At 39.9% G+C, this 21,325-nt stretch overlaps 1 protein-coding gene and 1 pseudogene across 1 annotated transcript in view; one reads left to right on the forward strand and one right to left on the reverse strand.

The window, feature by feature from the left end:
* The window catches only part of FARSB (phenylalanyl-tRNA synthetase subunit beta), a 64,556-nt gene that overhangs the window by 12,044 nt on the left and 31,187 nt on the right, over positions 1-21,325 (reverse strand). The window contains exons 15-16 of the mRNA XM_036319852.1: positions 17,903-18,020; positions 3,726-3,881 (exon numbers count right to left, since the gene is read on the reverse strand). Of these exons, the coding sequence (XP_036175745.1) occupies positions 3,726-3,881; positions 17,903-18,020 (274 nt within the window). The remainder of the gene's footprint in view (positions 1-3,725; positions 3,882-17,902; positions 18,021-21,325) is intronic.
* On the forward strand, positions 7,858-8,417 carry LOC118661632 (annotated as a pseudogene).

Consider the following 21,325-nt stretch of genomic DNA (forward strand, 5'->3'; position numbering starts at 1 on the left):
ATATATATGCTCTAAGAATCTGATCTAGTGCCACTAAAACATTCTGAGCTCACACTTGTGAGACCTTCAAGATGCTCTAGGATCTGCTAAAAAGTTAAAGGTTCTTCTTTCTCTGTTTCCACTCAACAACTGACCTTATTCTATCATTAACTCAGAATACTCACTTTTAATTGCAGGGGGGCTCAGCAAATGAAAACTATGTAAAGCTAAGCGAGCACAGCAGAGGCTATGCATGCTGCACAGCACTGTCACCTGCGTAATAAGCAAGGTCACACGCCAATGTCAACAGAACTCCTCAGGATCAATATGATGATCAATCAAAGGAGTTTCCAGATTTCTCTCATAATGGCCAGGGCTAAGTTCCTCAGGGGGAATCAAGTTCCATTCTACTCATCCCTACCTCCAAACAAAACCGTACAAAAGGAAACGGGTGGTGTGCATTAGAAGGACAGAAAGAAAGGAGGTATAACTGCCAGTTGATTGACATTAGCAGGAATCTCTGGTGAACAGACTTAGCTCAATTATAACTGCAAAGCCACCAGGGATTTTTAATTATTAAAAGGTAAACCATATGCCAGAGTAACAGAAGACAACTCAGGACACAGTCCTTCTTAATCTCTTTCTACTCTACTTTTTGATACTTAGAAGATCTTTTCTTAGCAGGAAAAAACTACATACAAAACATAAATTTGAAATAATGATTTGGCTAAACACATCCCAGCAACCAAATCTTTGTGTTTACAGATTTTGCTCAAGACATATATGTGATATATATATGTATATGTACATATATATATATATATGGTTCATATGCATATGAAATTTTAGATGAAGAACTAACGCTGATTCATTTTAATAAGCCACGTCTTTAGGTCTTAATTTCTTTAACCATAAAAAGATAATCGTATTTATATAATCATACTAGGGGCCCGGTGCACGAAATTCGTGCACTGGGTGTGGGGGGGGGGGGGGTCCCCCAGCCCAGCCTGCCCTCTCTCACATACTGGGAGCCCATCACCCTCCAATCGCAGGATCAGCCCCTTGCCCAGGCCTGACGCCTCTGACAGAGGCGTCAGGCCTGGACAAGGGACCCTCATTTCCCCCCATCACTGGTTCTGCCCCCAGCCCAGGCCTGATGCCTCTGGCCCAGGCATCAGGCCTGGGCAGGGGACCCCCAGACCCCTCCGATTGCTGGCTCTGCCCCTTGCCCAGGCCTGGTGCCTCGGCCAGAGGCGTTGACCCCCATCACCCTCCGATCGCCTGATCAGCCCCTTGCCCAGGCCTGACACCTCCGCCAGAGGTGTCAGGCTTGGACAGGGGACCCCCCATCTCCCCCAGATCACTGGCTCTGGCCCCTGCCCAGGCCTGAGGCCTCTGGCCCAGGAATCATGCCTGGGCAGGGGACCCCCATCTCCCTCTGATCGCTTGCTCCACCCCCCGCCCAAGCCTGACGCCTCTGACCCAGGCTTCAGGCCTGGGCAAGGGGACCATCATATCCCCCCAATCCCCGGCTCCGCCCCCCACCCAGGCCTGATGCCTCGGCCAGAGGAGTTGACCCTCATCACCCTCCGATCACCAATCACCGGATCGGCCCCTTGACCAGGCCTGAGGCCTCCGGCAGAGGTGTCAGGCCTGGGCAGGGGACCCCCAGCTCCCCGCAGTTACAGGCTCCGCCCCTGCCCAGGCCTAGCGCCTCTGGCCTAGGCGTCCGGCCCGGGCAGCGGGGACCCGCAGCTGCAGCGGCCCCGCGATTGTGGGCTCCGCTTTAGGCCCAGGCAAGGGACCCCTAGCTCCTGGGACTGCCAGCTTCGACCGTGCCCAGCTCCCATCGCTGGCTCCACCCCTACTTCCTGCTATCACTGGCCAGGGCAGAAAAGGCGCCTGATTCTCCGATCATGGCTGGGGGGCAGGGCAAAGGCGGCCCTGGGGCCGCCTTTGCCCTGCCCCCCAGCTCTTAGCTCCCCCCTGGGTTTCCGATCACTGTCAGTGGCAGGGGGCTTCTTCCTGCTTTCCCTTTCGCCTCCCTGCATTGTGCCTACATATGCAAATTAACCACCATCTTGTTGGCAGTTAACTGCCAATCTTAGTTGGCAGTTAACTGCCAATCTTAGTTGGCAGTTAATTTGCATATAGCCCTGATTAGCCAATGAAAAGGGTAGCGTCGTACGCCAATTACCATTTTTCTCTTTTATTAGTGTAGATAATCATATTTGTCATTAGATAAATTTAAACTTAGAAATCCCTATGAGAAATGAGGAACTATTAATTATAATGACACTAATTGTTTTTGGCTTGATGGCTCTTACAGAAAGCATACTGAGAAAAATGATGTGGCCAGTGCTGGTGATACTGAAAGAAAATACCTCTTTTCTCAAAGAAAGCTAGTTAGATATACCGAAATATGTACTATTCCAGGCTACACAAGTATAAAGAAGTTGTACCAAAGCTTCTCAAATTCATAAATCTTGGGCATCTCATAGACATAAAAACTTTAAAACATTACAATATTATGAGAGTCAAAGTGAGTTCCAAAGGAAACAAAACTTGACTCTGTCCTCATATGTAATTAAAAACCTTAGTAACAACTTGGCCTAACAAACTGAACAGAAAGGTCTACAAACACCTCAGGTCCTACATGTGTGACCCAGCCTGACTCATTTAACTTGCTTTGCTTTGGTTCCTTCACTTGTCAACCCAGGAAATTGGATTTGATGACCCCCAAGATTTAGTGCTAACACTCTAGAATTCTATAAGCATAATACAACTTCACTGCTATTTCTAATGAGAGATGTGGTAGAAAACAATATTTAACTTCTCAACTGCAATTATTAGAAACAGGCAACCCCATAACCTTAACATAAAAGGGCCCATATATTTCCGGTTTATTACATTTTCAAAGAAGTCTCAAAAAAAAAAAAACCACATTAAAACAAACCAACAACAAAAATCTCAGAGGACTAAGACAAATAAATCTAAGGGAAAAACAAAACCAAGTACCTGCTAAATAGCACTTTTTAAAAATGAATACTTTGTTAAAAATTTAAGAAGCCAAATATAGTTATAAAAAATTATCAGGCAGAACAGTAGAAACCAGTAGTAAAATATTTGTTTCCAGTTGTTTCTGGATCTCTTGCCGAACAAAATAAACTCAGATTCAGCTATACATGAGAAGCAAAAAAATTTCAGAAGTCCTTGGACAATCAGAAACTAGCACATTAGGAAGTATTCACACCCCATTCTAAACTAATCTAAACTCTCCAGCAGATTTTACTCTGCTTGGGCTTTTATGCAGGATTCCCACCTTTCCTCAGTCAACTTTATGATTTGATTAACATACATGAAGTCTTTTAGAATAACTTTTGAGGGTTTTGTTTTTGTTTTTTTGCCTTAAAGGCCTTAGACAGGTGTCTTTGAGTACAAATCAGCAGTTTAGATTCTCTCAGCTTCCAGTTTGGTCTTCTGGGTTCACTATGGTGCTGGTGCTTAACAGTGCCAATAACTAGGAGTTACCCACACTCAGCTGGAATGAAAGTACATTGCACAGCACAAGAGCTTTGAAAAGCATTTTCTTTAAATGTAGGTGGAAAAGGGTATTTTCTAGAAAATATTAACAAATAATTGAAATGAGGCTCTATTTCCCCCCAAATTTAAAAAAAAACTATCAAAACTAGGGCACGGCCACTTCATTATGTTATCACAAACTACATTCAGCCGATCTGTCCTACCTTCTGATGCTTTGATCACATATCCCCTCTTCTTTTCACCGGGAGGCACATCAAGCAGCTGCATAATTCTGTCCAATAGCCCGTGGATTATCTCAAACCCAGGATTCTTGTTATAATAAACAGCACAAAGGTGCCTGTAGTTTCTTGCACCTACATCTGAAAAAAATAAAAGAATTAGTAACAAGGTCACATTGACCATTACTTAAGAATCTGATTTACACCAACACAAACTTGGGCAGCAAACAAAAAAGAAAACCTATTAGTAAATACACAGACAACCATTCAACATCAAATGCAAAATAATATGGTTTTCAACCATCAAATTCCCTGAGGTGTTTTGATTTGGGGAAGTATAAGAAACCTTGAATGCTGGCCCAGGAAAAATAAGGCTCTACAGTGGTATAAACTGGTAAAACTCTTTGTAAACAATTTAGCAACAAACATAAGAGCCTTAAAACTTCATCATCTTTTATTCACAGTACTATACAAAGAAAATAATCCTAAATACAAGAAAAGGCTTCATGTTGAAAGATATTTCTTCACAAAACATTATTTCCAATAGTGAAACTAGAAACCACTAAATTGGGGAATGGCTACATAAAATAGTTCAATCATTCATCAGAATACTATAGCTAAAAAGCATCCTTATTAAGATGTATAATACAGCTAGAAATAGTAAATGAAACAGTAAATGAAAGAAAAGGGAAAAATATACAATAGGTTCAAAAACTATGAAGCAAAGAAGGGAATCTGTCACAAAAGTTAGGACAGTGATTACTGTGGGTAAAGGGAAAGTGATATGATGGGAAGGGTCTTAAAGAAGCTTAAGATAGTGGCAATATTCCATTTCTTATGTTGGATGGCTACACTAGCGTTTGCTTGATAATAATCTTATTGAACTATATGTTATATATACTTTTTACAATTAAAACAGGAAAAAAGCAATAAATGAAGAATTACAACTATGTAAATATAACCATAAGCCAGAAAACTCCATACACAGGAAAAAGATAAAACAAATACACTTACATGTTAACAGAGGTTATGTTTGGGCAGAGATAATTTTTTCAAGTTTCATCTATTTTTCCATATTTTCCTTGATTAATATATGTTATTCTACTTTGAAATACTGAACTTAAAAGTGGTTATATTTTCAAAAAGGTAATATCGTTTACTTGCAACAGTCCAAATGAACCCTGATGGGTAACTGGATACATACAATAGAATACTACTCATCAAGAAAAAGGAACAAACCTATTGATAGAGTTGACAATTTAGATTAATCTCAAGGGTGCTATGCTGAATGAAAGAGGTCAGTCTCAAAAGGTTACATATAACATGAGTCTATTTGATTTTTGTTGTTTGTGTTTTCTGTGTGAATCCTCACGCAAGGATATTTTTTCCATTGATTTTTGAAGAGTGGAGGGGGGGAGGGAGGGAGGGAGGGAGGGATAGAGGGAGGGAGGGAGGGAGGGAAGGAAAGAGAAAGAGAAAGGGAGAGGGAGAGGGAGAGGGGAAGGGAGAGGGAGAAGGGGAGAGGGGGAAGAGGGGGGGAAGGGGGGAGAGAGAGGGAGAGGGAGAGGGGGAGAGAGAGAGAGAAACATGGGTGTGACAGAGAAATTGGTTGCTTCCTGTACTCGATAGAGGCCGGGATCAAGCCTGCAACTGAGGTCCATGCCCTTGACCAGAATCGAACCCAAAACCTTTTAGTCTGGGGGCTGATGATCTAATCACTGAGCAAAACCGGCTAGGGCAACATGAGTCTATTTGTATGATATTCTGGAAAAGGTAAAATTATAGCAACCAATAAGAGGTAGTGTCTGACTGAGGTTAGATATGGAGGAAAAAATTTGACTATAATAGAAAACATGAAGGGTTTTCAGGGTGATAGAACTGTTTTATATCTTGTAGTGATGGTTACAAAAATAGAAACCTATATTAAAGCTTTATTTTTTTAAAAGAAGCATATAGCATATAAAGGTAGACTCAAATTCAATGGTGATCATTTACTTTATAATGGGTATATACACTTGTGGCCCTTTAATTAATTCTAGAGGAAACCACAATTCTAACACAGATAATGAATGTTAGCTTCATTTTGCTTTTCAAATTAGGAAAAGAGAAAACTAATGTCTATTAGGGAACAAACTGAAAATAAAAAAGCTGCTTTAAATTAACACTCGAGGCCTGGTGCACAGATTCATGAACCGGTGGGGTCCCTCGGCCTGCTTGCAGGGATCAGGTCAAAACTGGCTCTACAACATCCCCTGAGGGGTCACAGATTGCTAGAGGGTGGTTCGCGGGTGACGCACCCCAGAATCGGGCTCCCTCCTCTCTGGTTCCAGTTGCATCACCCAAAAACCGCAGCTGCCAAGTCACCGCAGCTCGGTAGCTCCTGCATTGAGCGTCTGCCCCTGGTGGTCAGTGTGCGCCATAGCTACCGGCCAGTGGGCTGGTCACTTAGGCTTTTATATAGAGAGATGTACTGAGCAAAAGTTCTTCCACAGATTTATTCTGAGAAGGAAAAATTCTGAGACATCCTAAATTAAATTATAATAGGCTGTAGGGTGCAAGGAAGAGACAAGAAGGGGTTGATCAGTTAACAGCAGGAGGGCCAGAACCAGCAAATGACTGCTTACATTCCTGAATATATGCTGAAACTGCATTAACTTTCAGGTGGCAATTTCCTCAATTATCTAGAAAGAATAGCCAATCACCAAAAGACACCACCAGAAGGCACTGCATCCTGGTTACACACTCACTTTCCAGACTGCTGCCCACAACCAATCCAAAACATCAAGTATTTCCTGTGGACTGTGCACCTATCCCAGAACTGTCCCCGACTTCTCCTTTTCCAGCCCCCCTTATCTATAGCCAATGTAAATTCTTTCAAAACAACTTACATCTTTCTTCTACAAACTCATTGTATAAAAGAGCCCTGTAAGCCCAGGACCGTGGACATGGTGTCTTCTCCATCCAGCCCTGCTACTGGTGGCTCAGACTGCATGCCCAGGAGCTGGTTCTTTCTCTGGCTAGCATGTAACTCAACAAAATCTTTCTTTAAGAAACACGTTAGCCTCGAAGGTTTTTGATTAACAACTCCCATTGCATAACTGACACAAAATACTGAATGCCTTTTACCTTCCAGATGTCCAAATAAAATGGGTATTTCAAGACACTGTTCTCACCTACTAAAGCAATTTATATAAAAGTAAGCACATAAATGGGGTAAAAAGAAAAGGGAAACTAATGTTAACTATCTACCTGTCTATCAATGTATCTATAATCTTATTTAATTTTCAAGACAATCATGTAAGCTAGGTTTTATTTGCCCTATAAAACAGAATGGAGAAACACAAGTCCAGAAAGATTTTGCACAAAGCCAAGCCAACTGGCTGGAGCGAACTATATTTAATTACATAGCTAATAAATGACAAAACCAGGATTTGACCAGAATCATCTGACTCTAAACCCATGGTCTTTCCATGATACAGTGGCAATCTCTAACGGACTTGAATGACAACAAATAATATAAGGGTAAACTTATATATGGCTATATATCTACCTAATATAGTCAAAGATATCCATTCCTGAAATGTTTTTTATATGATAAACAGATGTTTGTTCTAAAGTTTTCTAAGAATTCTAGGTAAGCAACTGGAGTAAATTATTTTTACAAGTTAGTTAACTAAAGTTTCTAGCTATCAACAATATTGTCACTCATGGAAAGTGTATTCTAAGTTAAACACTGATTGACCACACATGGAGAAATAACTGTTCTTGGCATGTAACATTTCTCAGTACCTATCATGGTCAAGGCACTCTTCTGTAGATATCCCTGGAGGATAACAGTCAGAGTCAGCACAGGGCCTGCACAAACTAAACCCTAACAATCATTTTCTGAATAAATGAATAAAACCTGGAAAGGGAGGTAAGCACATACAAGTAACTATTTAACAAGGCCAAGACCAGACAACTGGCCACATTCTATGTCAGCACAAGAGTCAGCGGATGCAGGAAAGTGAGTACTCTCTCTATCATTTCCATTTGCAAAGATAAAGACATTTGGTATCTAAAAGCTTTACCTGAAGGTGTAAGAATACAGATTAATATTAAAATCAGGCAGCTATAAAACCTCAAAAACTGTTTTCCTCCCTGGCTGCCTGAAGACCAGCCTTCATCATGAATGACACAGTAACCATCCGGACCAGGAAGTTCATGACCAACAGACTACTTCAGTGGAAGCAAATGGTCATTGATGTCCTTCATCCTGCGAAGGCAATAGTACCCAAGACAGAAATCTGGGAAAAACTAGCCAAAATGTATAAGACCACACCTGATGTCATCTTTGTGTTTGGATTCAGAACACACTTTGGTGGTGGCAAGACCACTGGCTTTAGCATGATTTATGATTCCTTGGATTACGCAAAGAAAAACGAACACAAACACAGACTTGCAAGACATGGCCTATATGAGAAGAAGACGACCTCAAGAAAACAGAGAAAGGAACAGAAGAACAGAAGAAGAAAGTCAGGGAGACTGCACAGGCCAATGTTGGTGCTGGCAAAAAGAAATGAAATGTCTTGCAGTGAGCTGGAGATTGAACTACAGAAGGAGTAAAGATTCTTCGGTGACTTTATCTGTGATGGTTGTGCAGATTTTTCATGAGAGGATTAATAAAAAAAATAAAATAAATAATAAAAAAAAACCTCAATAAACCAACCATGCGCATAAACTGAGGGGCCTGATTCCTCTGTAGGAAATTTCAATCTCTCCCTCCCTCTCTCTTTCCCTCTCCCTCTTTCCACTCCACTCTCCATTCTGAAGGGGGAAAAATGAAACGAAACAGAACTAAATTATCCCTTTCATAACACTGAGTTGCTCCTGGGCATCTCTTGCCATGTGGTACCCATTTGTTGGTGTCACATGCTTCCACTTGAACACACAGACACGTACTGAAACTACTTTGTTGTTCCATTTTGCTGTGAGAGAACAGCCCAACAGTAATGCCACCACTCAGAGAGCTTGGCAACATAAACTGGAAGCTTTGTTTTAGTAACCTTTGCCTTGAGATACTTCTTTCCTGATCTTCAATTTATGTAAAACTTACCTAAAGAGGAACAACATCTGGTTTAAAGACTTAGAATATTAAAAAAAAAAAATTAAGCCGAAACCGGTTTGGCTCAGTGGATAGAGCATCGGCCTGCGGACTGGGGGGTCCCGGGTTCGATTCCGGTCGGGGGCATGTGCCTGAGTTGCGGGCACGTCCCCAGTGGGGGGTGTGCGGAAGGCGGCTGATCGATGTTTCTCTCTCATCGATGTTTCTGGCTCTCTGTCTCTCTCCCTTCCTCTCTGTAAAAAATCAATAAAATGTATTTTTAAAAAGAGCAAAACAAATTAAGTGATTTTGATAATCAGAATAATAAAAATATAATAAAAAATACAGGACTTTTCAAAAATTATACTCCAAGAAAAGTTTCAGGGTGTTTATAGCACACACATTTTACACACACACACACACACACACACACACACACACTCTAATGAATTATAGATTTTTTAGATTCAACTTTGCAATATTTTTAAGATAGGCCACTAACTTTTAGGGCATTGTACTTATTAACCCACCATAAGAATTAAATTAAACTCTTTATTTAGGCAGCCCCTCCCAACTCCCACCAATGACTGGCTGGTTTTCCACATTTCCTAAGAACCCCCACTCCCTCTAGACTGGCTTCCTCACATCTTGCTAAGATAGTCCTACTGCGGCTGAACTGAAAAAAGAGAACAATAACCACATACCCCATTCCTCCCACTCCTCCCTGGAGAACTGTGAGGTGTGGTACACTCCCCATTTCCTAGGATTCTGCACCCAGGGACCATGCTACATCACAGAGCTCACTGACTGCATGCCACAAAACAAGAACCATTTAAATTTCATGCCAAAATTAGGGTTTGTTGCAAATGACTCAGTTCTTTATAACTGACTCAGTTCTTTATAACTCAGTTAACAGACCTCTTGTGTCATGCCATCAAACAATTCTGCTTTTTAGACGGGTCTGCCAAGTGTGTCAGCCTAAATTACCAATGTATTTCACAGACTTCAAAGTACTGCCTGGAGAGGCTGATCTACCCACCCAGAGGAGGGGCGGCTGGCTACGCTTCTGTAAGCTGAAAGATCATGCCAAATTATTTCTTTTTAAAGAGAAAGGAAAAAAGAATGGTAGAAGATGTCCCTTATTAGATGACTACTACAACTCAAATATTTAGAATAGGCTCTTGCTTGGTGTAGATCCTCCTTTACAAAAGTACCAACGATTAAGAGCAAATCAGGGGTGTTAGGTTGTGTTACCATCGATGGCACAGACTGGAAAAGGGCAGTCTTCAACCTTCCCATCTCTACTTCCACATTCACCCAGAAGCCAATATAGATGTCAAGAGAAAGCCTACTGCAAAATCAAAAAGGCTTCCAGGGTAATCACTGGCTTGTACTGAGCTTGAGATTAATAGTTTGGCCAAACTCAGAAAATAAAACAAAGCACCTTGATTTTTAGTCTTTTCCATCCAATAAATTGCTTTAATATTGGTCCCCAAGAGATTGGAGTTTATACATTATCTCCTGAAAAATTTCAGTGTAGTATTAAATGATTCACAAAAGCTAAAAGAATCTCCTGAAGACATATACCTTAAAAAATTACACCTAATATGAAAAAACAGGACTGCAAATTTGTAAAAAACCTTTTTGGAAAAAAAAGTTGACAAGATAGCAAACATTTAACAGGCATACCTATGGACCGACCAATTCTATTTCTAAAAATTTTTAGAAGTACATATTTTAGCAAAACCCTGGTAACAATCTAAATATTCATCAACAGTCTGAGTAAATAAATTATAGCATATCCACACAATGGAATACTGTGCAGCCATTAAAAAGAATGAGATGAACAGAATGTGTCCACAGGAAAAAACTGGATAGGTAAAGCATAATTCCACTGGTATGAACTCAAGAGTACTTATCCACATATAGTCTATATATAGAAATGTGTAAAATGACTGCACGTGCATAGAAAATGTCTGGCAACTAATTCTAAGAGTAGGATTACAGAGAAGCTGGATATGTGTTTGTTTTAAATACCAAGATAATAAAATTACTTTTAAGTTAGAAATATATATTAATAAAAGTTCTTAAGGATATTACAAATATTTTCAATTTTAAAAACAAACATAATAAAAAATAACTTTCCTTAAGACATATCTATATTATAGCACCAAAATACAGATTTCATTTTTAAATAATGCTGAAAGCCAAGAAACAAATGTGAGGAAAACCTATGATCTTCTCAATGCATGAAGGAAAAAGTTGTATCCTTGTGGGTTGGCTTTTATTTAGTTAACATAAACCTGGAATGGATTTTTATCTATTAAAAAATACGCAATGCATGACAGAGCACATTATACTCACGTTAGCAGATCTTAACTATGTGGTGCCAAACATACTAAAATAACAGTCTCTATTAAAAATGATGTTATTTACACAATTAAGATGCTATCATATATATGAATGATGCTACTTCAAATATTGTTAATGTCAATGTACCTTACACCCATATTTTTTAAATTATTAGTTAGGAAATTCTACATGCCAAAAATATGAAGTAGTAAAATTAAATTAATCCAGACTGATGACATAAGCTCTCTTCAGATAACCACATTCCACATGTGGATGCTAGATAATCTTCCATTATTTGATGGCTGCAGAATTAATGGACAATTCCTCAGAGCTGAAGTATTTCACAAGCTCATAATTAAACACTTTTATTGAGCTCTTTATGAAGCAAAGAGTTACAGAAAAAACTATAAAGACCTGGACCCTATATTTTAGTAGATTACACAGTATAAGACAGATTGATGAATGGTAAAAGCCAAGAACAAATTGAAAGAACAACCCAAATCATAAAAGAACAGTGAATTAGTTATGTTCCCTGTAGCCATGGTGGCCCAGAGAGGAGAAAGGAACAAGAATCTTAAATGTATATTGTGACTAAAGTTTAAAAAGTAAATTCTGGGGCTCATATCAAACTAGTCAAGGTAAGAAGTAGATCATTCTCTGATTTAGAAAATCAGCTTCAGGGAGAACATGAAATTTTAGAAGCTATTTAAACAGGGACGTGGGAAGCAGAGGAAATGCAGCTTGTTCAGGACTGCAGCAATGCTCTGGAGACAGGACCGGTCTGAGCAGGAAGTGAAGGCTTGGAGTAGGGGTGCCTGCTAAGGCAAGTGAGAGTACCGCGGCCCTTTGAGTGGTCAAGGGCCTCTAACCTATTCCATCTACTAGGATAATTAACACCCCAAATTCTTTAAATGCAGTAGTTGAAACTAAAGTGCATGGCAATTTGATTATCAGGCTTCTCCACAGATATATGTCAAATTGACAAGATGGCTGTTTAGTGCTAACTCTACATCACCCTCTGTACGTTACAAAGCTGTCATCTTTCTTAGGCTGTGGCTCCTTTTAAACTTAAATTCAACCCAGCGATGCATTTTTTCCTGCCCTTTCAGTGAGCTTCTAGGCATACTGGCAGTTTCAGAGACCATCATGGAATAAACTGTGATGGTAGATTTATATATATATATATATATATATATATATATATATATATATATATATATATATATATATATATATATATATATTTTTTTTTTAACTAGGGGCCCGGTGCACGAAATTCGTGCACTGGGGGGGGGGGGGGGAGGGTGGTGTCCCTCAGCCCAGCCTGCCCCCTCTCACATACTGGGAGCCCTCAGGCGTTGACCCCCATCACCCTCCAATCGCAGGATCGGCCCCTTGCCCAGGCCTGACACCTCTGACCTCAGGTCCCGGGCGACTGCCCCAATTGGGGGCGTGACTGCGGGCGGACGCCGCAGCCGCCCCGCCGGCCTGCGTCCGGGTCTGCCGGCGGGATCGGGTCTCGGGCGACTGCTGGCACTCACACCCCCAACCCGCTCTCGGATGGCACTGTACCATCCTGCCTGCAATATGCAAATTAGCCGCCATCTTTGTTGGTGGTTAACTGCCATCTTAGTTGGCAGTTAATTTGCATATCTCGCTGATTAGCCAATGAAAAGGGTATCGGTCGTACGCCAATTACCATTTTTCTCTTTTATTAGTGTAGATTATTGATTTCAGAGAGGAAGGGAGAGGAAGAGAGAGAAACATCAATGATGAGAGAGTATCACTGATTGGCTGCCTCCTGCACACCCCCTACGGGGATCGAGCCTGCAACCCGGGCATGTGCCCTTGACCGGAATCGAAACTGGGACCCTTCAGTCCACAGGCTGACGCTCTATCCACTGGGCCAAACCAGCTAGGGCTGTGATGGTAGATTTCAATCTGCATTTAATAAAATGCCAGAATGTTGGCTTTGTAAAATACAGTTCCTTTTCTGAGCATAAAGATTAGCAGTTCACAATTAGGTCCTCTGTTCCTCTAAACTAGTTTTTTACTATTTTGTTTACAGTTTAGTTAGCCTTGACACCAAACAGAAAAAACAAAAGTATTAACAACTGGAACCAATCAGTACCTCACACAGCAGCCTGATTTGACAGCTTCAGGGCTGCCTCAACTGATTTCCCCTTTATAAAGCTAAAAATTTACCCCTCAGCAGTCTGCATTAACTTCTCATTCCAAAGATACATGCCACTCTGCCCAACAAAAGGGATGTCTAATTTTTTTAAATGTTGCAGCAACTTCAGATCTTAAGACTCAATAAATGCAGTGGTTGGCTCAGCCTCAAAGAACTGGAATGTGTCTGAGTCTGAGGGGAAGTCTTAATACTTGAGCAGTGCGCCTGACTCAGCCATAAATGGGCAGCCAGCCTGCATCACAACATGACAGTCAGTCAAAAAGTCCACTTCAGCACAGGAAACTGGCCAATGAGGTCAAGCATGAAAATGGGGCTAGTAGTCTTCCATTTACTCTTACAGAAATGCAGGCCAGGCAAACCTGTGGGAGGCACTGAAATCCAGTACAGATTCCTTTTTCATTTCCATCTGGGAAGATATGCTTGCCTACACAAACTGACGTGAGGCTGGTAATGTTGGGTATTTCCTAAATCTTACCAAACAAGTTAGCCACTTCCTTGTCTGTGCCATCAGGGCACCTTGCACATTCCCTCTGAGCACTATCTATCTAAAAATCTGTTCCCTGCTCTATCTTCCTCAAGACTGGCAACTCTGCCTCCTATTTTCTGAGCAGTTCCTAGCAATGAGTGATGAATGAGACGGCCTTGCTCACTCTTACCACATATTTCTGCCCCTTTGAATCACTAGTTTGGGTTTGCCCTCATGTTTGAGACACTTTCATATTAACTGGAAACCTCTTTTATCATTTCCCTTTTGATGGACTAGAGATTTTTTTTCTTCAAAATAGTTTTTTCTTTAGGAGGAAATGGCCAATGTAAATCCAACAGAGAAATGCTTACTGATTTGAAAGATAGTAAAAACATATGTGCTCAATTCACTAAAAAGAAGTGAGTGATGAATTACTGAAAAAACAAGATTCTTATTTTTCTTAAGTAAATTCCCACAGTAGTACATTTTGGTTTTCTTACCCCATTCCACCCCCCGAAAAAGTGCACAACAGAAAAAAAACCAATTAAGCAAAAGTTAGGATAAAAATGAGCCCCAAGTGCACAGCAAGGTGACATCAATCCTTGAATGGCCAGTCAAGGTTTTCACGTCATTCTCACAGAAACTGACCAAACTGGGATGCTAGGTATCTGGCGTTAGGGGTTGCTAATACCCTAATACAGTGATGGCGAACCTTTTGAGCTCAGCGTGTCAGCATTTTGAAAAACCCTAACTTAACTATGGTGCTGTGTCACATATAGAAATTTTTTGATATTTGCGACCATAGTAAAACAAAGATTTATATTTTTGATATTTATTTTATATATTTAAATGCCATTTAACAAAGAAAAATCAACCAAAAAAATGAGTTCGCATGTCACCTCTGACACGCGTGTCATAGGTTCGCCATCACTGCCCTAATAGTAAAAGCAGACATCAAAAAGTGCTTATTATGTGGCTGAAATTTTTCCTGTAATCCTTATAACGCTTCTCTGAAATAAATGCTGTCATTATCCCCATGGAACAGATGAGGAAACTACGGCAGAGAGAGATTAAATAAATTGTCCAAAGGTAATAGCTGTTGAGTGGCAGAACCATGACTGAAACCTGGGCTGCACTCTCTTCGGAACCACAGCACTGGGCTGCCTCACCTAGAGAGTCCTCTGTGTGCACCAGATGACAAGCAGGGAATCCACAAGTACATATTTAAAATAATCCATCAGAGCCCTAACCGGTTTGGCTCAGTGGATAGAGCGTCGGCCTGGGGACTAAAGGGTCCCAGGTTCGATTCCGGTCAAGGGCATGTGCCTTGGTTGCGGGCACATTCCCAGTGGGGGTTGTACAGGAGGCAGCTGATTGATGTTTCTCTCTCATCTGATGTTTCCAACTCTCTATCCCTCTACCTTCCTCTCTAAAAAATCAATAAAATGTATTTAAAATACATAAATAAATAAATAAATAAATAAATAAATAAATAAATAAATAAAGTAATCCATCAGAAAAGCTACTTTTGTTATAAAATAAAATCCAGGCCTATCTAAAGAGGAAGCACACTCCAAATAAATGAAAGCAAACCTATGTTTTCAAGATGGTAAACTTACCAAGAAGATGTACCTCCTCTAATTCCTCAAATCCTACTGATATGATAGAAATTTTTAAAGAGAATAAACCATAATGGTGCAAGACAACAGGCAGAAGTAACTATCAGATGGAAATGGCTGGATGGAGAAAACAGAGCAGAATAATCACAACTGAAAACAGGAATAAAAGAGGTCTGCTACAAAGATGAGAATTATTCCTCCTAATGAAATCAAGTGCAGCAGAAATGCAAATCTTTGAGTTAAAAAGCATATGGACTGGCTTCTGGGGTTATTATCAGCACTGCTTACAGCACTAGTACCTAAGACTAGCTCTCAATAGGAGAGATAATCTCCAAGCCTGGGCCTTGGGGCAGAGTGGAGTCTATGTCTAGGCCTTCCCAAGAAACACAGAAGGAAAAATCAGTAAATGCACCTCTACCCAGGCTGCAACACTGTGAGTGCCCCCATGTGCTCCTTGCCAACAGCAAACCCTCCTGTGGCAATTGTGAGGATCCCAGCCTGCTCCTCACCCTCACCCTCCAGACTCTGAGCAGCTTGCCTGTGAGCATGCCCAGCTCTGCATAGCCCTATAGGGAGCCCTTTCAATTAGGGAAGAGGCCTACTGCTAAAATAAATTACAATACTTTTGAGGAAACCTAGTATAATTAACCCAATTCTCTATTTATAAATATGTTTGAATCACCAAGGATCAAAACAATGTAAAACTCAAAGAACTAAGAAGAAAGAAAACAAGTCAAAGTTAACAGAAAAATTTGACATTGGAATTACAACACATTCTTAGTTGTTGTACCAATGGAGGACTTGAAGCACAAGAACCCTTACAACTATTTATAGCCGGCACTGAAAATGGTTTCAGATTTCTATTATAGCAGATTTATTACCCAAAGAACACTCTCCATAGACTGATATTTAAATGAACGTTTATTCTCTAAGGATATATGCACTGAGATAAAAATCCTGAACTTAGCTTTAAGGGCAATATTTATGAAGGCTAGAAAAAATTTTTGTCCCTTCTACTTCAAAGAGCTGGTGTAACAATCAAAAGAGAAAAACGTATGCTTAAAAATTATTTTGGCTCTAGCTGGTTTGGCTCAGTGGATAGAGCATTGGCCTGAGGACTAAAGGGTCCCAGGCTCGATTCCAGTCAGGGGCACATGCCCAGGTTGTGGGTTCCATCCCAGGGGGGGTGTGCAGGAGGCAGCCAATCAATGATTCTCTCTCATCATTAATGTTTCTATCGCTCTTTTCCTCTCTGAAATCAATATATATATATATATATTTTTAAAAATTTGTTTTGGAAAGTAAAAGGCACCACACAAATATGAGGTGATGCTGTTGACTGAAAACAGGCTGCACAATGGGGAGCAGATGGCACCAGCTTTGGCTGAAAAGTTTGCTATGGACGGTCCACATACAGGAGGTCGAGAAAAAGGACTCTGCTTTTGTTAACTGATTGAAAAGAACACATTCTGAGGCCTGTAGTCTGGAGAAGACTCACTGAATAAACACTGCTAGGACTTGAACTATTAATTTTAGGGAACTAAGGAAAAACGCCAGCAATTTAGTCATTTGAGGGCACTGCTCAACAAGAGATGACCTCATATATAGCTCCAAACAGTCAGACTCATATAAGTTTATAGACACAGAAGTTTGAATGAGACATAGGAAGCTTGAATAAGAGACTTCCTTAGCAATCAGGTGTAGGTACTTACTAAATATATATTTATTAAATAACCACCCCATTCCAAATGTTGAACCAAGCAATTTGCTGCACTAACAAGTCCAGACCATACTCAAAAGCGACAAAAACTGGTAAACACATCCACAGTTACTAACTGGCAAACAGTCACTAGTGGTGGTGAACAGTCACTGCTAAACCAAAATGACAAGAAATCAAGCACCTTAACTCATATGATACAAGAAATAAAGAAAGATTCCACAGTGCTTTTCAAGTTGAGGTTTTAATAGGGCTCTTCCAAAATGTTATTAAATTATTTGTTAAAATTGCTTTCTAGTAAAAGAAGTAAGCGATACAGTAACCAAATATCTGGACCATACTTGGATTGATTCAAATCAATCGTGAAAATTAAATTTATGTAACAATTCTGAAAATGTAAACACTATCTAGATATCTGATAATGAGATATGATAATTGCTATATAGGTTATTTTTAAAAGACAAAAATGGTAGTCCTTACCTTTTAGAAATAGATACTACAGTGTTTGCTGATGGACGAAATGATATGATGTCTAGGAATTACATTAAAATTATATGGGGAAGTGGGTTGGAGTATAAATGAAAGAAGCTTAGCCATGTGTTGATAATTGTTGAAGCTGGGTGTTGTATTCATGAGGGTAATTATACTATTTTCTCTACTTTTATATACAGTTGAAATTTTCATAATAAAAAATGCTTTAAGTATACAAATGAAAGGTGGCTCATTCTTACCTCTGCTAGAATCTTTTATTACAATATCAGAGATTTCAAACAGTTTCAGAGGAAGAGGCATCTTCCGATTCGCTGCTATGGTCTTTAGGAGGCCAGGAAGAAGGGTAGTGCGCGCCACCTACAGGAGAAGATGCAAAACTGCACTGACCAAATAGGAACCAAACATACATCCAGTACTTCCCCCTTATCCTCAGGAGATATGCTGCAAGAACTTCAGTGGATGCCTGAAACCACAGGTGGTATATACATACATACTATGATTTTTAAAATTAAAATCTTGAAGATTTCAAATATGTAAATGTTCATATCCTGCCTTATTTTGAAAATTGAAGTAGATTATAAGAAATAGAAATACAGGATGAGGCAAAAGTAGGTTTACAGTTCATATGAAAATACAATAATTAATAAGTAATACAAGAATAAGCTTTATGTTTCACATACAACTGTAAACCTACCTTTGCTCCACCCTATATTTAACTAGATTAAATATGAATTAATCAAAATTTTAAAAACCAGGACCAGGGAAAATGTAAATGTAATTAAAACACCAGGACAATGAGAAAAACAACACAAATATGTAGGCGCTAAAAAAACTATGCAGCTGCTATGGGCAGGCTACGACTAGTTTCCGGCTGAGTAGCCAAAGAAGTACAAATAAACATCCCAGTTCTTTAAAACAAACATACATAAACCCGCAAAACTTCCCTGCTTTTGTCTGTGAAATAAATTTCTCACTCTAAGATATGAAGTATGTCAGCTGTCAAGACATCACGTTCCTGGCAGGGTTTTACGCGCAGTGGTATGACAGCATGATTGAGAATCTGGGCTCTGCAGACTCCAACACCATTATTTTTGGCCCAGACTCTTGCATGAGCTTCTTAAGCTGGGTTTCTCTGCTTCCACTCCTGCCACCTTATGGTCTATTCTCCACAGAGTGATCCTTTAAAATCTAAATTACATCACGAAACTACCCTGCTCAAAAATCTCCAATAGGTTTCCATCAAATTTTGAATAAAACCCATGTCCTACATGGAGCCTCTCTCCCACCTCAGCGCCTGCTGTCCTCTGGCTTCCTGCGCTCCAACCATACACCCACACACCACAAGCAGGTTTCCATCTCAGACCTCCCCACTTGCTCTTTCCTCTGCCTGGTACATTCTTCCCATAGAACCACATGTGGCTACCTTACTGTCTCCAAATCTCTGTGCAGAGGTCCTCTCCCACAGAGGCCTGTCCTGACCACCTAGCTAAAATAGGAGCCTCTCCTAGATCCTGCACAAGGAAGTATAAGCCACTAAAAGGACTTGCTAGATTGTGAGGTGGGAGAAAGAGAACATCTTTCCTATCACATTCAATCAGCAAGCTGGTAATTCACCTGCAACTTGCTACTTTCTTAAATATCCTTCACTTCCCCAAACCATACAAACAAAATTACAATGTTAAAAGAAAGCTTAACTTATTGGAATAGAAACAAGCTACTTCATAGATAACTTTTCTTAGTGTTTCTCATTTTATTTTATATATAAACCTTATTTGCTTATTTAAAAACCCACACTAATATTAAAAAAAACCCACACACAAACAAACCTGAATATGATCAAGCTTCTAGACCTAACTACCAACTTATTGAAATTACTAGAGACCCAGTGCACAAAAATTCATGCACGTAGTCCAGGATCCCTCTGACAGCCTGGGAGCCCTCGGGGGATGTCCACCTGCTGGCTTAGGCCCACTCCCCGGGGGGATCGGGCCTAAGTTGGCAGTCAAACATCCCTCTGGCAGCCTTGGGGGATGTCTGACTAACACCATTGACGCTGTGCTGGCCAGCCATGAGCTGGCTTCTGGCTGAGCAGCACTCCCCCTATGGAAGTGCACTGACCATCATGGGGCAGCTTCTACATTAAGCGTCTGCTCCCTGGTGATCAGTGCACATCATAGCGACTGGTGCTTCCCAGTTGTTCTGCCATTAGGGTCAATTTGCATATTACCCTTTAATTATATAGGATAGGGAACACTGGAATGTAGTTAGCAAAATCCTAAATGTAAGAACTCTGAAGGGCAAATGACCCAGTTCCTTCAACAGAGAGAGAAAGAGAGAGAAGGGAACAACCTGCAGATTAAAAGAGATGTAAGAAGCACATTAGTCAACTTTGATGTACAATTTCATCTGAGTCCCAAATCAAACTGAAAAATTGAGTCAACTGGGAAAATTTGAACAATGAGTGGATATTTGAAGATATTAAGGAATATTATTGCTAATTTGGGGGAATGTGGGAAAATTCTGTAATTTTATTGACAATAATTATAATAAAACTTCACATATTTTAACTAAATATCATTTCTTTTATTCATTTTCTAACATATCTATTATCAGAAAATAGTCCAAAATTAAAAATTACACAGGAAAAAGAATGGGCTTAGACAATAAACTGAGTTACAAGACCATAAACAACTTCAATTTAACCATAAATAAACATAAACCTGTTAGCCACATTAGTAATGGTAGGGCATATCTGTGTTGGTAAGGCAGGAGTAAAATATAGAATCTGTCAAGTCTAAAAAGCAGACTCAGTTTCATCTCTAATGTATTTGATACAGAAATATTGACTCTTAAGTGTGCAAAGCCACAGCTTCCTATAGTGACATTTAATGTGTTTCTGTTTTCCTCCCACCTATTAGAGGATTAAGACAGGATGTAAACCCTAAAAACACATTACCACGTCTTAAGAAAAATATTTAAAAAAAAGAAAGAAAACTATTAAGTTTGATAAATGAAACTGTGAGAAAAGAAAAATTTGCAATAACCTCAAATAAAAATCCATTAAGATTAACTGAAATATCACCCTATCCAAATGAATTTTAAAATCTCTTATTAAAAAGAACACCATGGGCATTTTTTAATGTATACATGTACACTGATAGTCCCAACAGAAAACTTTATGACTCCATTTGATATTATCAGCAGGACTTTTGTTGCTGATGACTGATGACAGAGATTTTACATCAGGTTTATATTTCGTGACCTTCAGAGATATGCATGAACTACTACTTTCATCCGTCAGGCTACTCCTATTACGAGACTTAACAACATTCATCACTGAGAACAAAGATTCACAAGTGTATGTGGATGAAACCAAAACACTGGTCGGATCTAGGAAAGCAGGGAGAGTTAAGGCAGAGGCATAGAAACTGCTCATCCCCTCTCTCGTCAATCCATGTCTATGGTTTTTAAGATAACTTGTTATGTAAAATTATTTATTTATCTAAGATGCATCTACACTGAATTTATCTGAAAAATAAAAAAGCCGATATTAAGAAAAAAATTGTAGGAGAAACTAAGATGGCGGCATAGATAAACACCGGGAAATTTCTGCTTCCCACAACAATCGATAAATGCATCAAAAACACAAGGTGGACATCATC

This window comes from Myotis myotis, unplaced genomic scaffold, assembly GCF_014108235.1.
Source record: "Myotis myotis isolate mMyoMyo1 unplaced genomic scaffold, mMyoMyo1.p scaffold_m19_p_8, whole genome shotgun sequence".
Lineage (NCBI taxonomy): Eukaryota > Metazoa > Chordata > Mammalia > Chiroptera > Vespertilionidae > Myotis > Myotis myotis.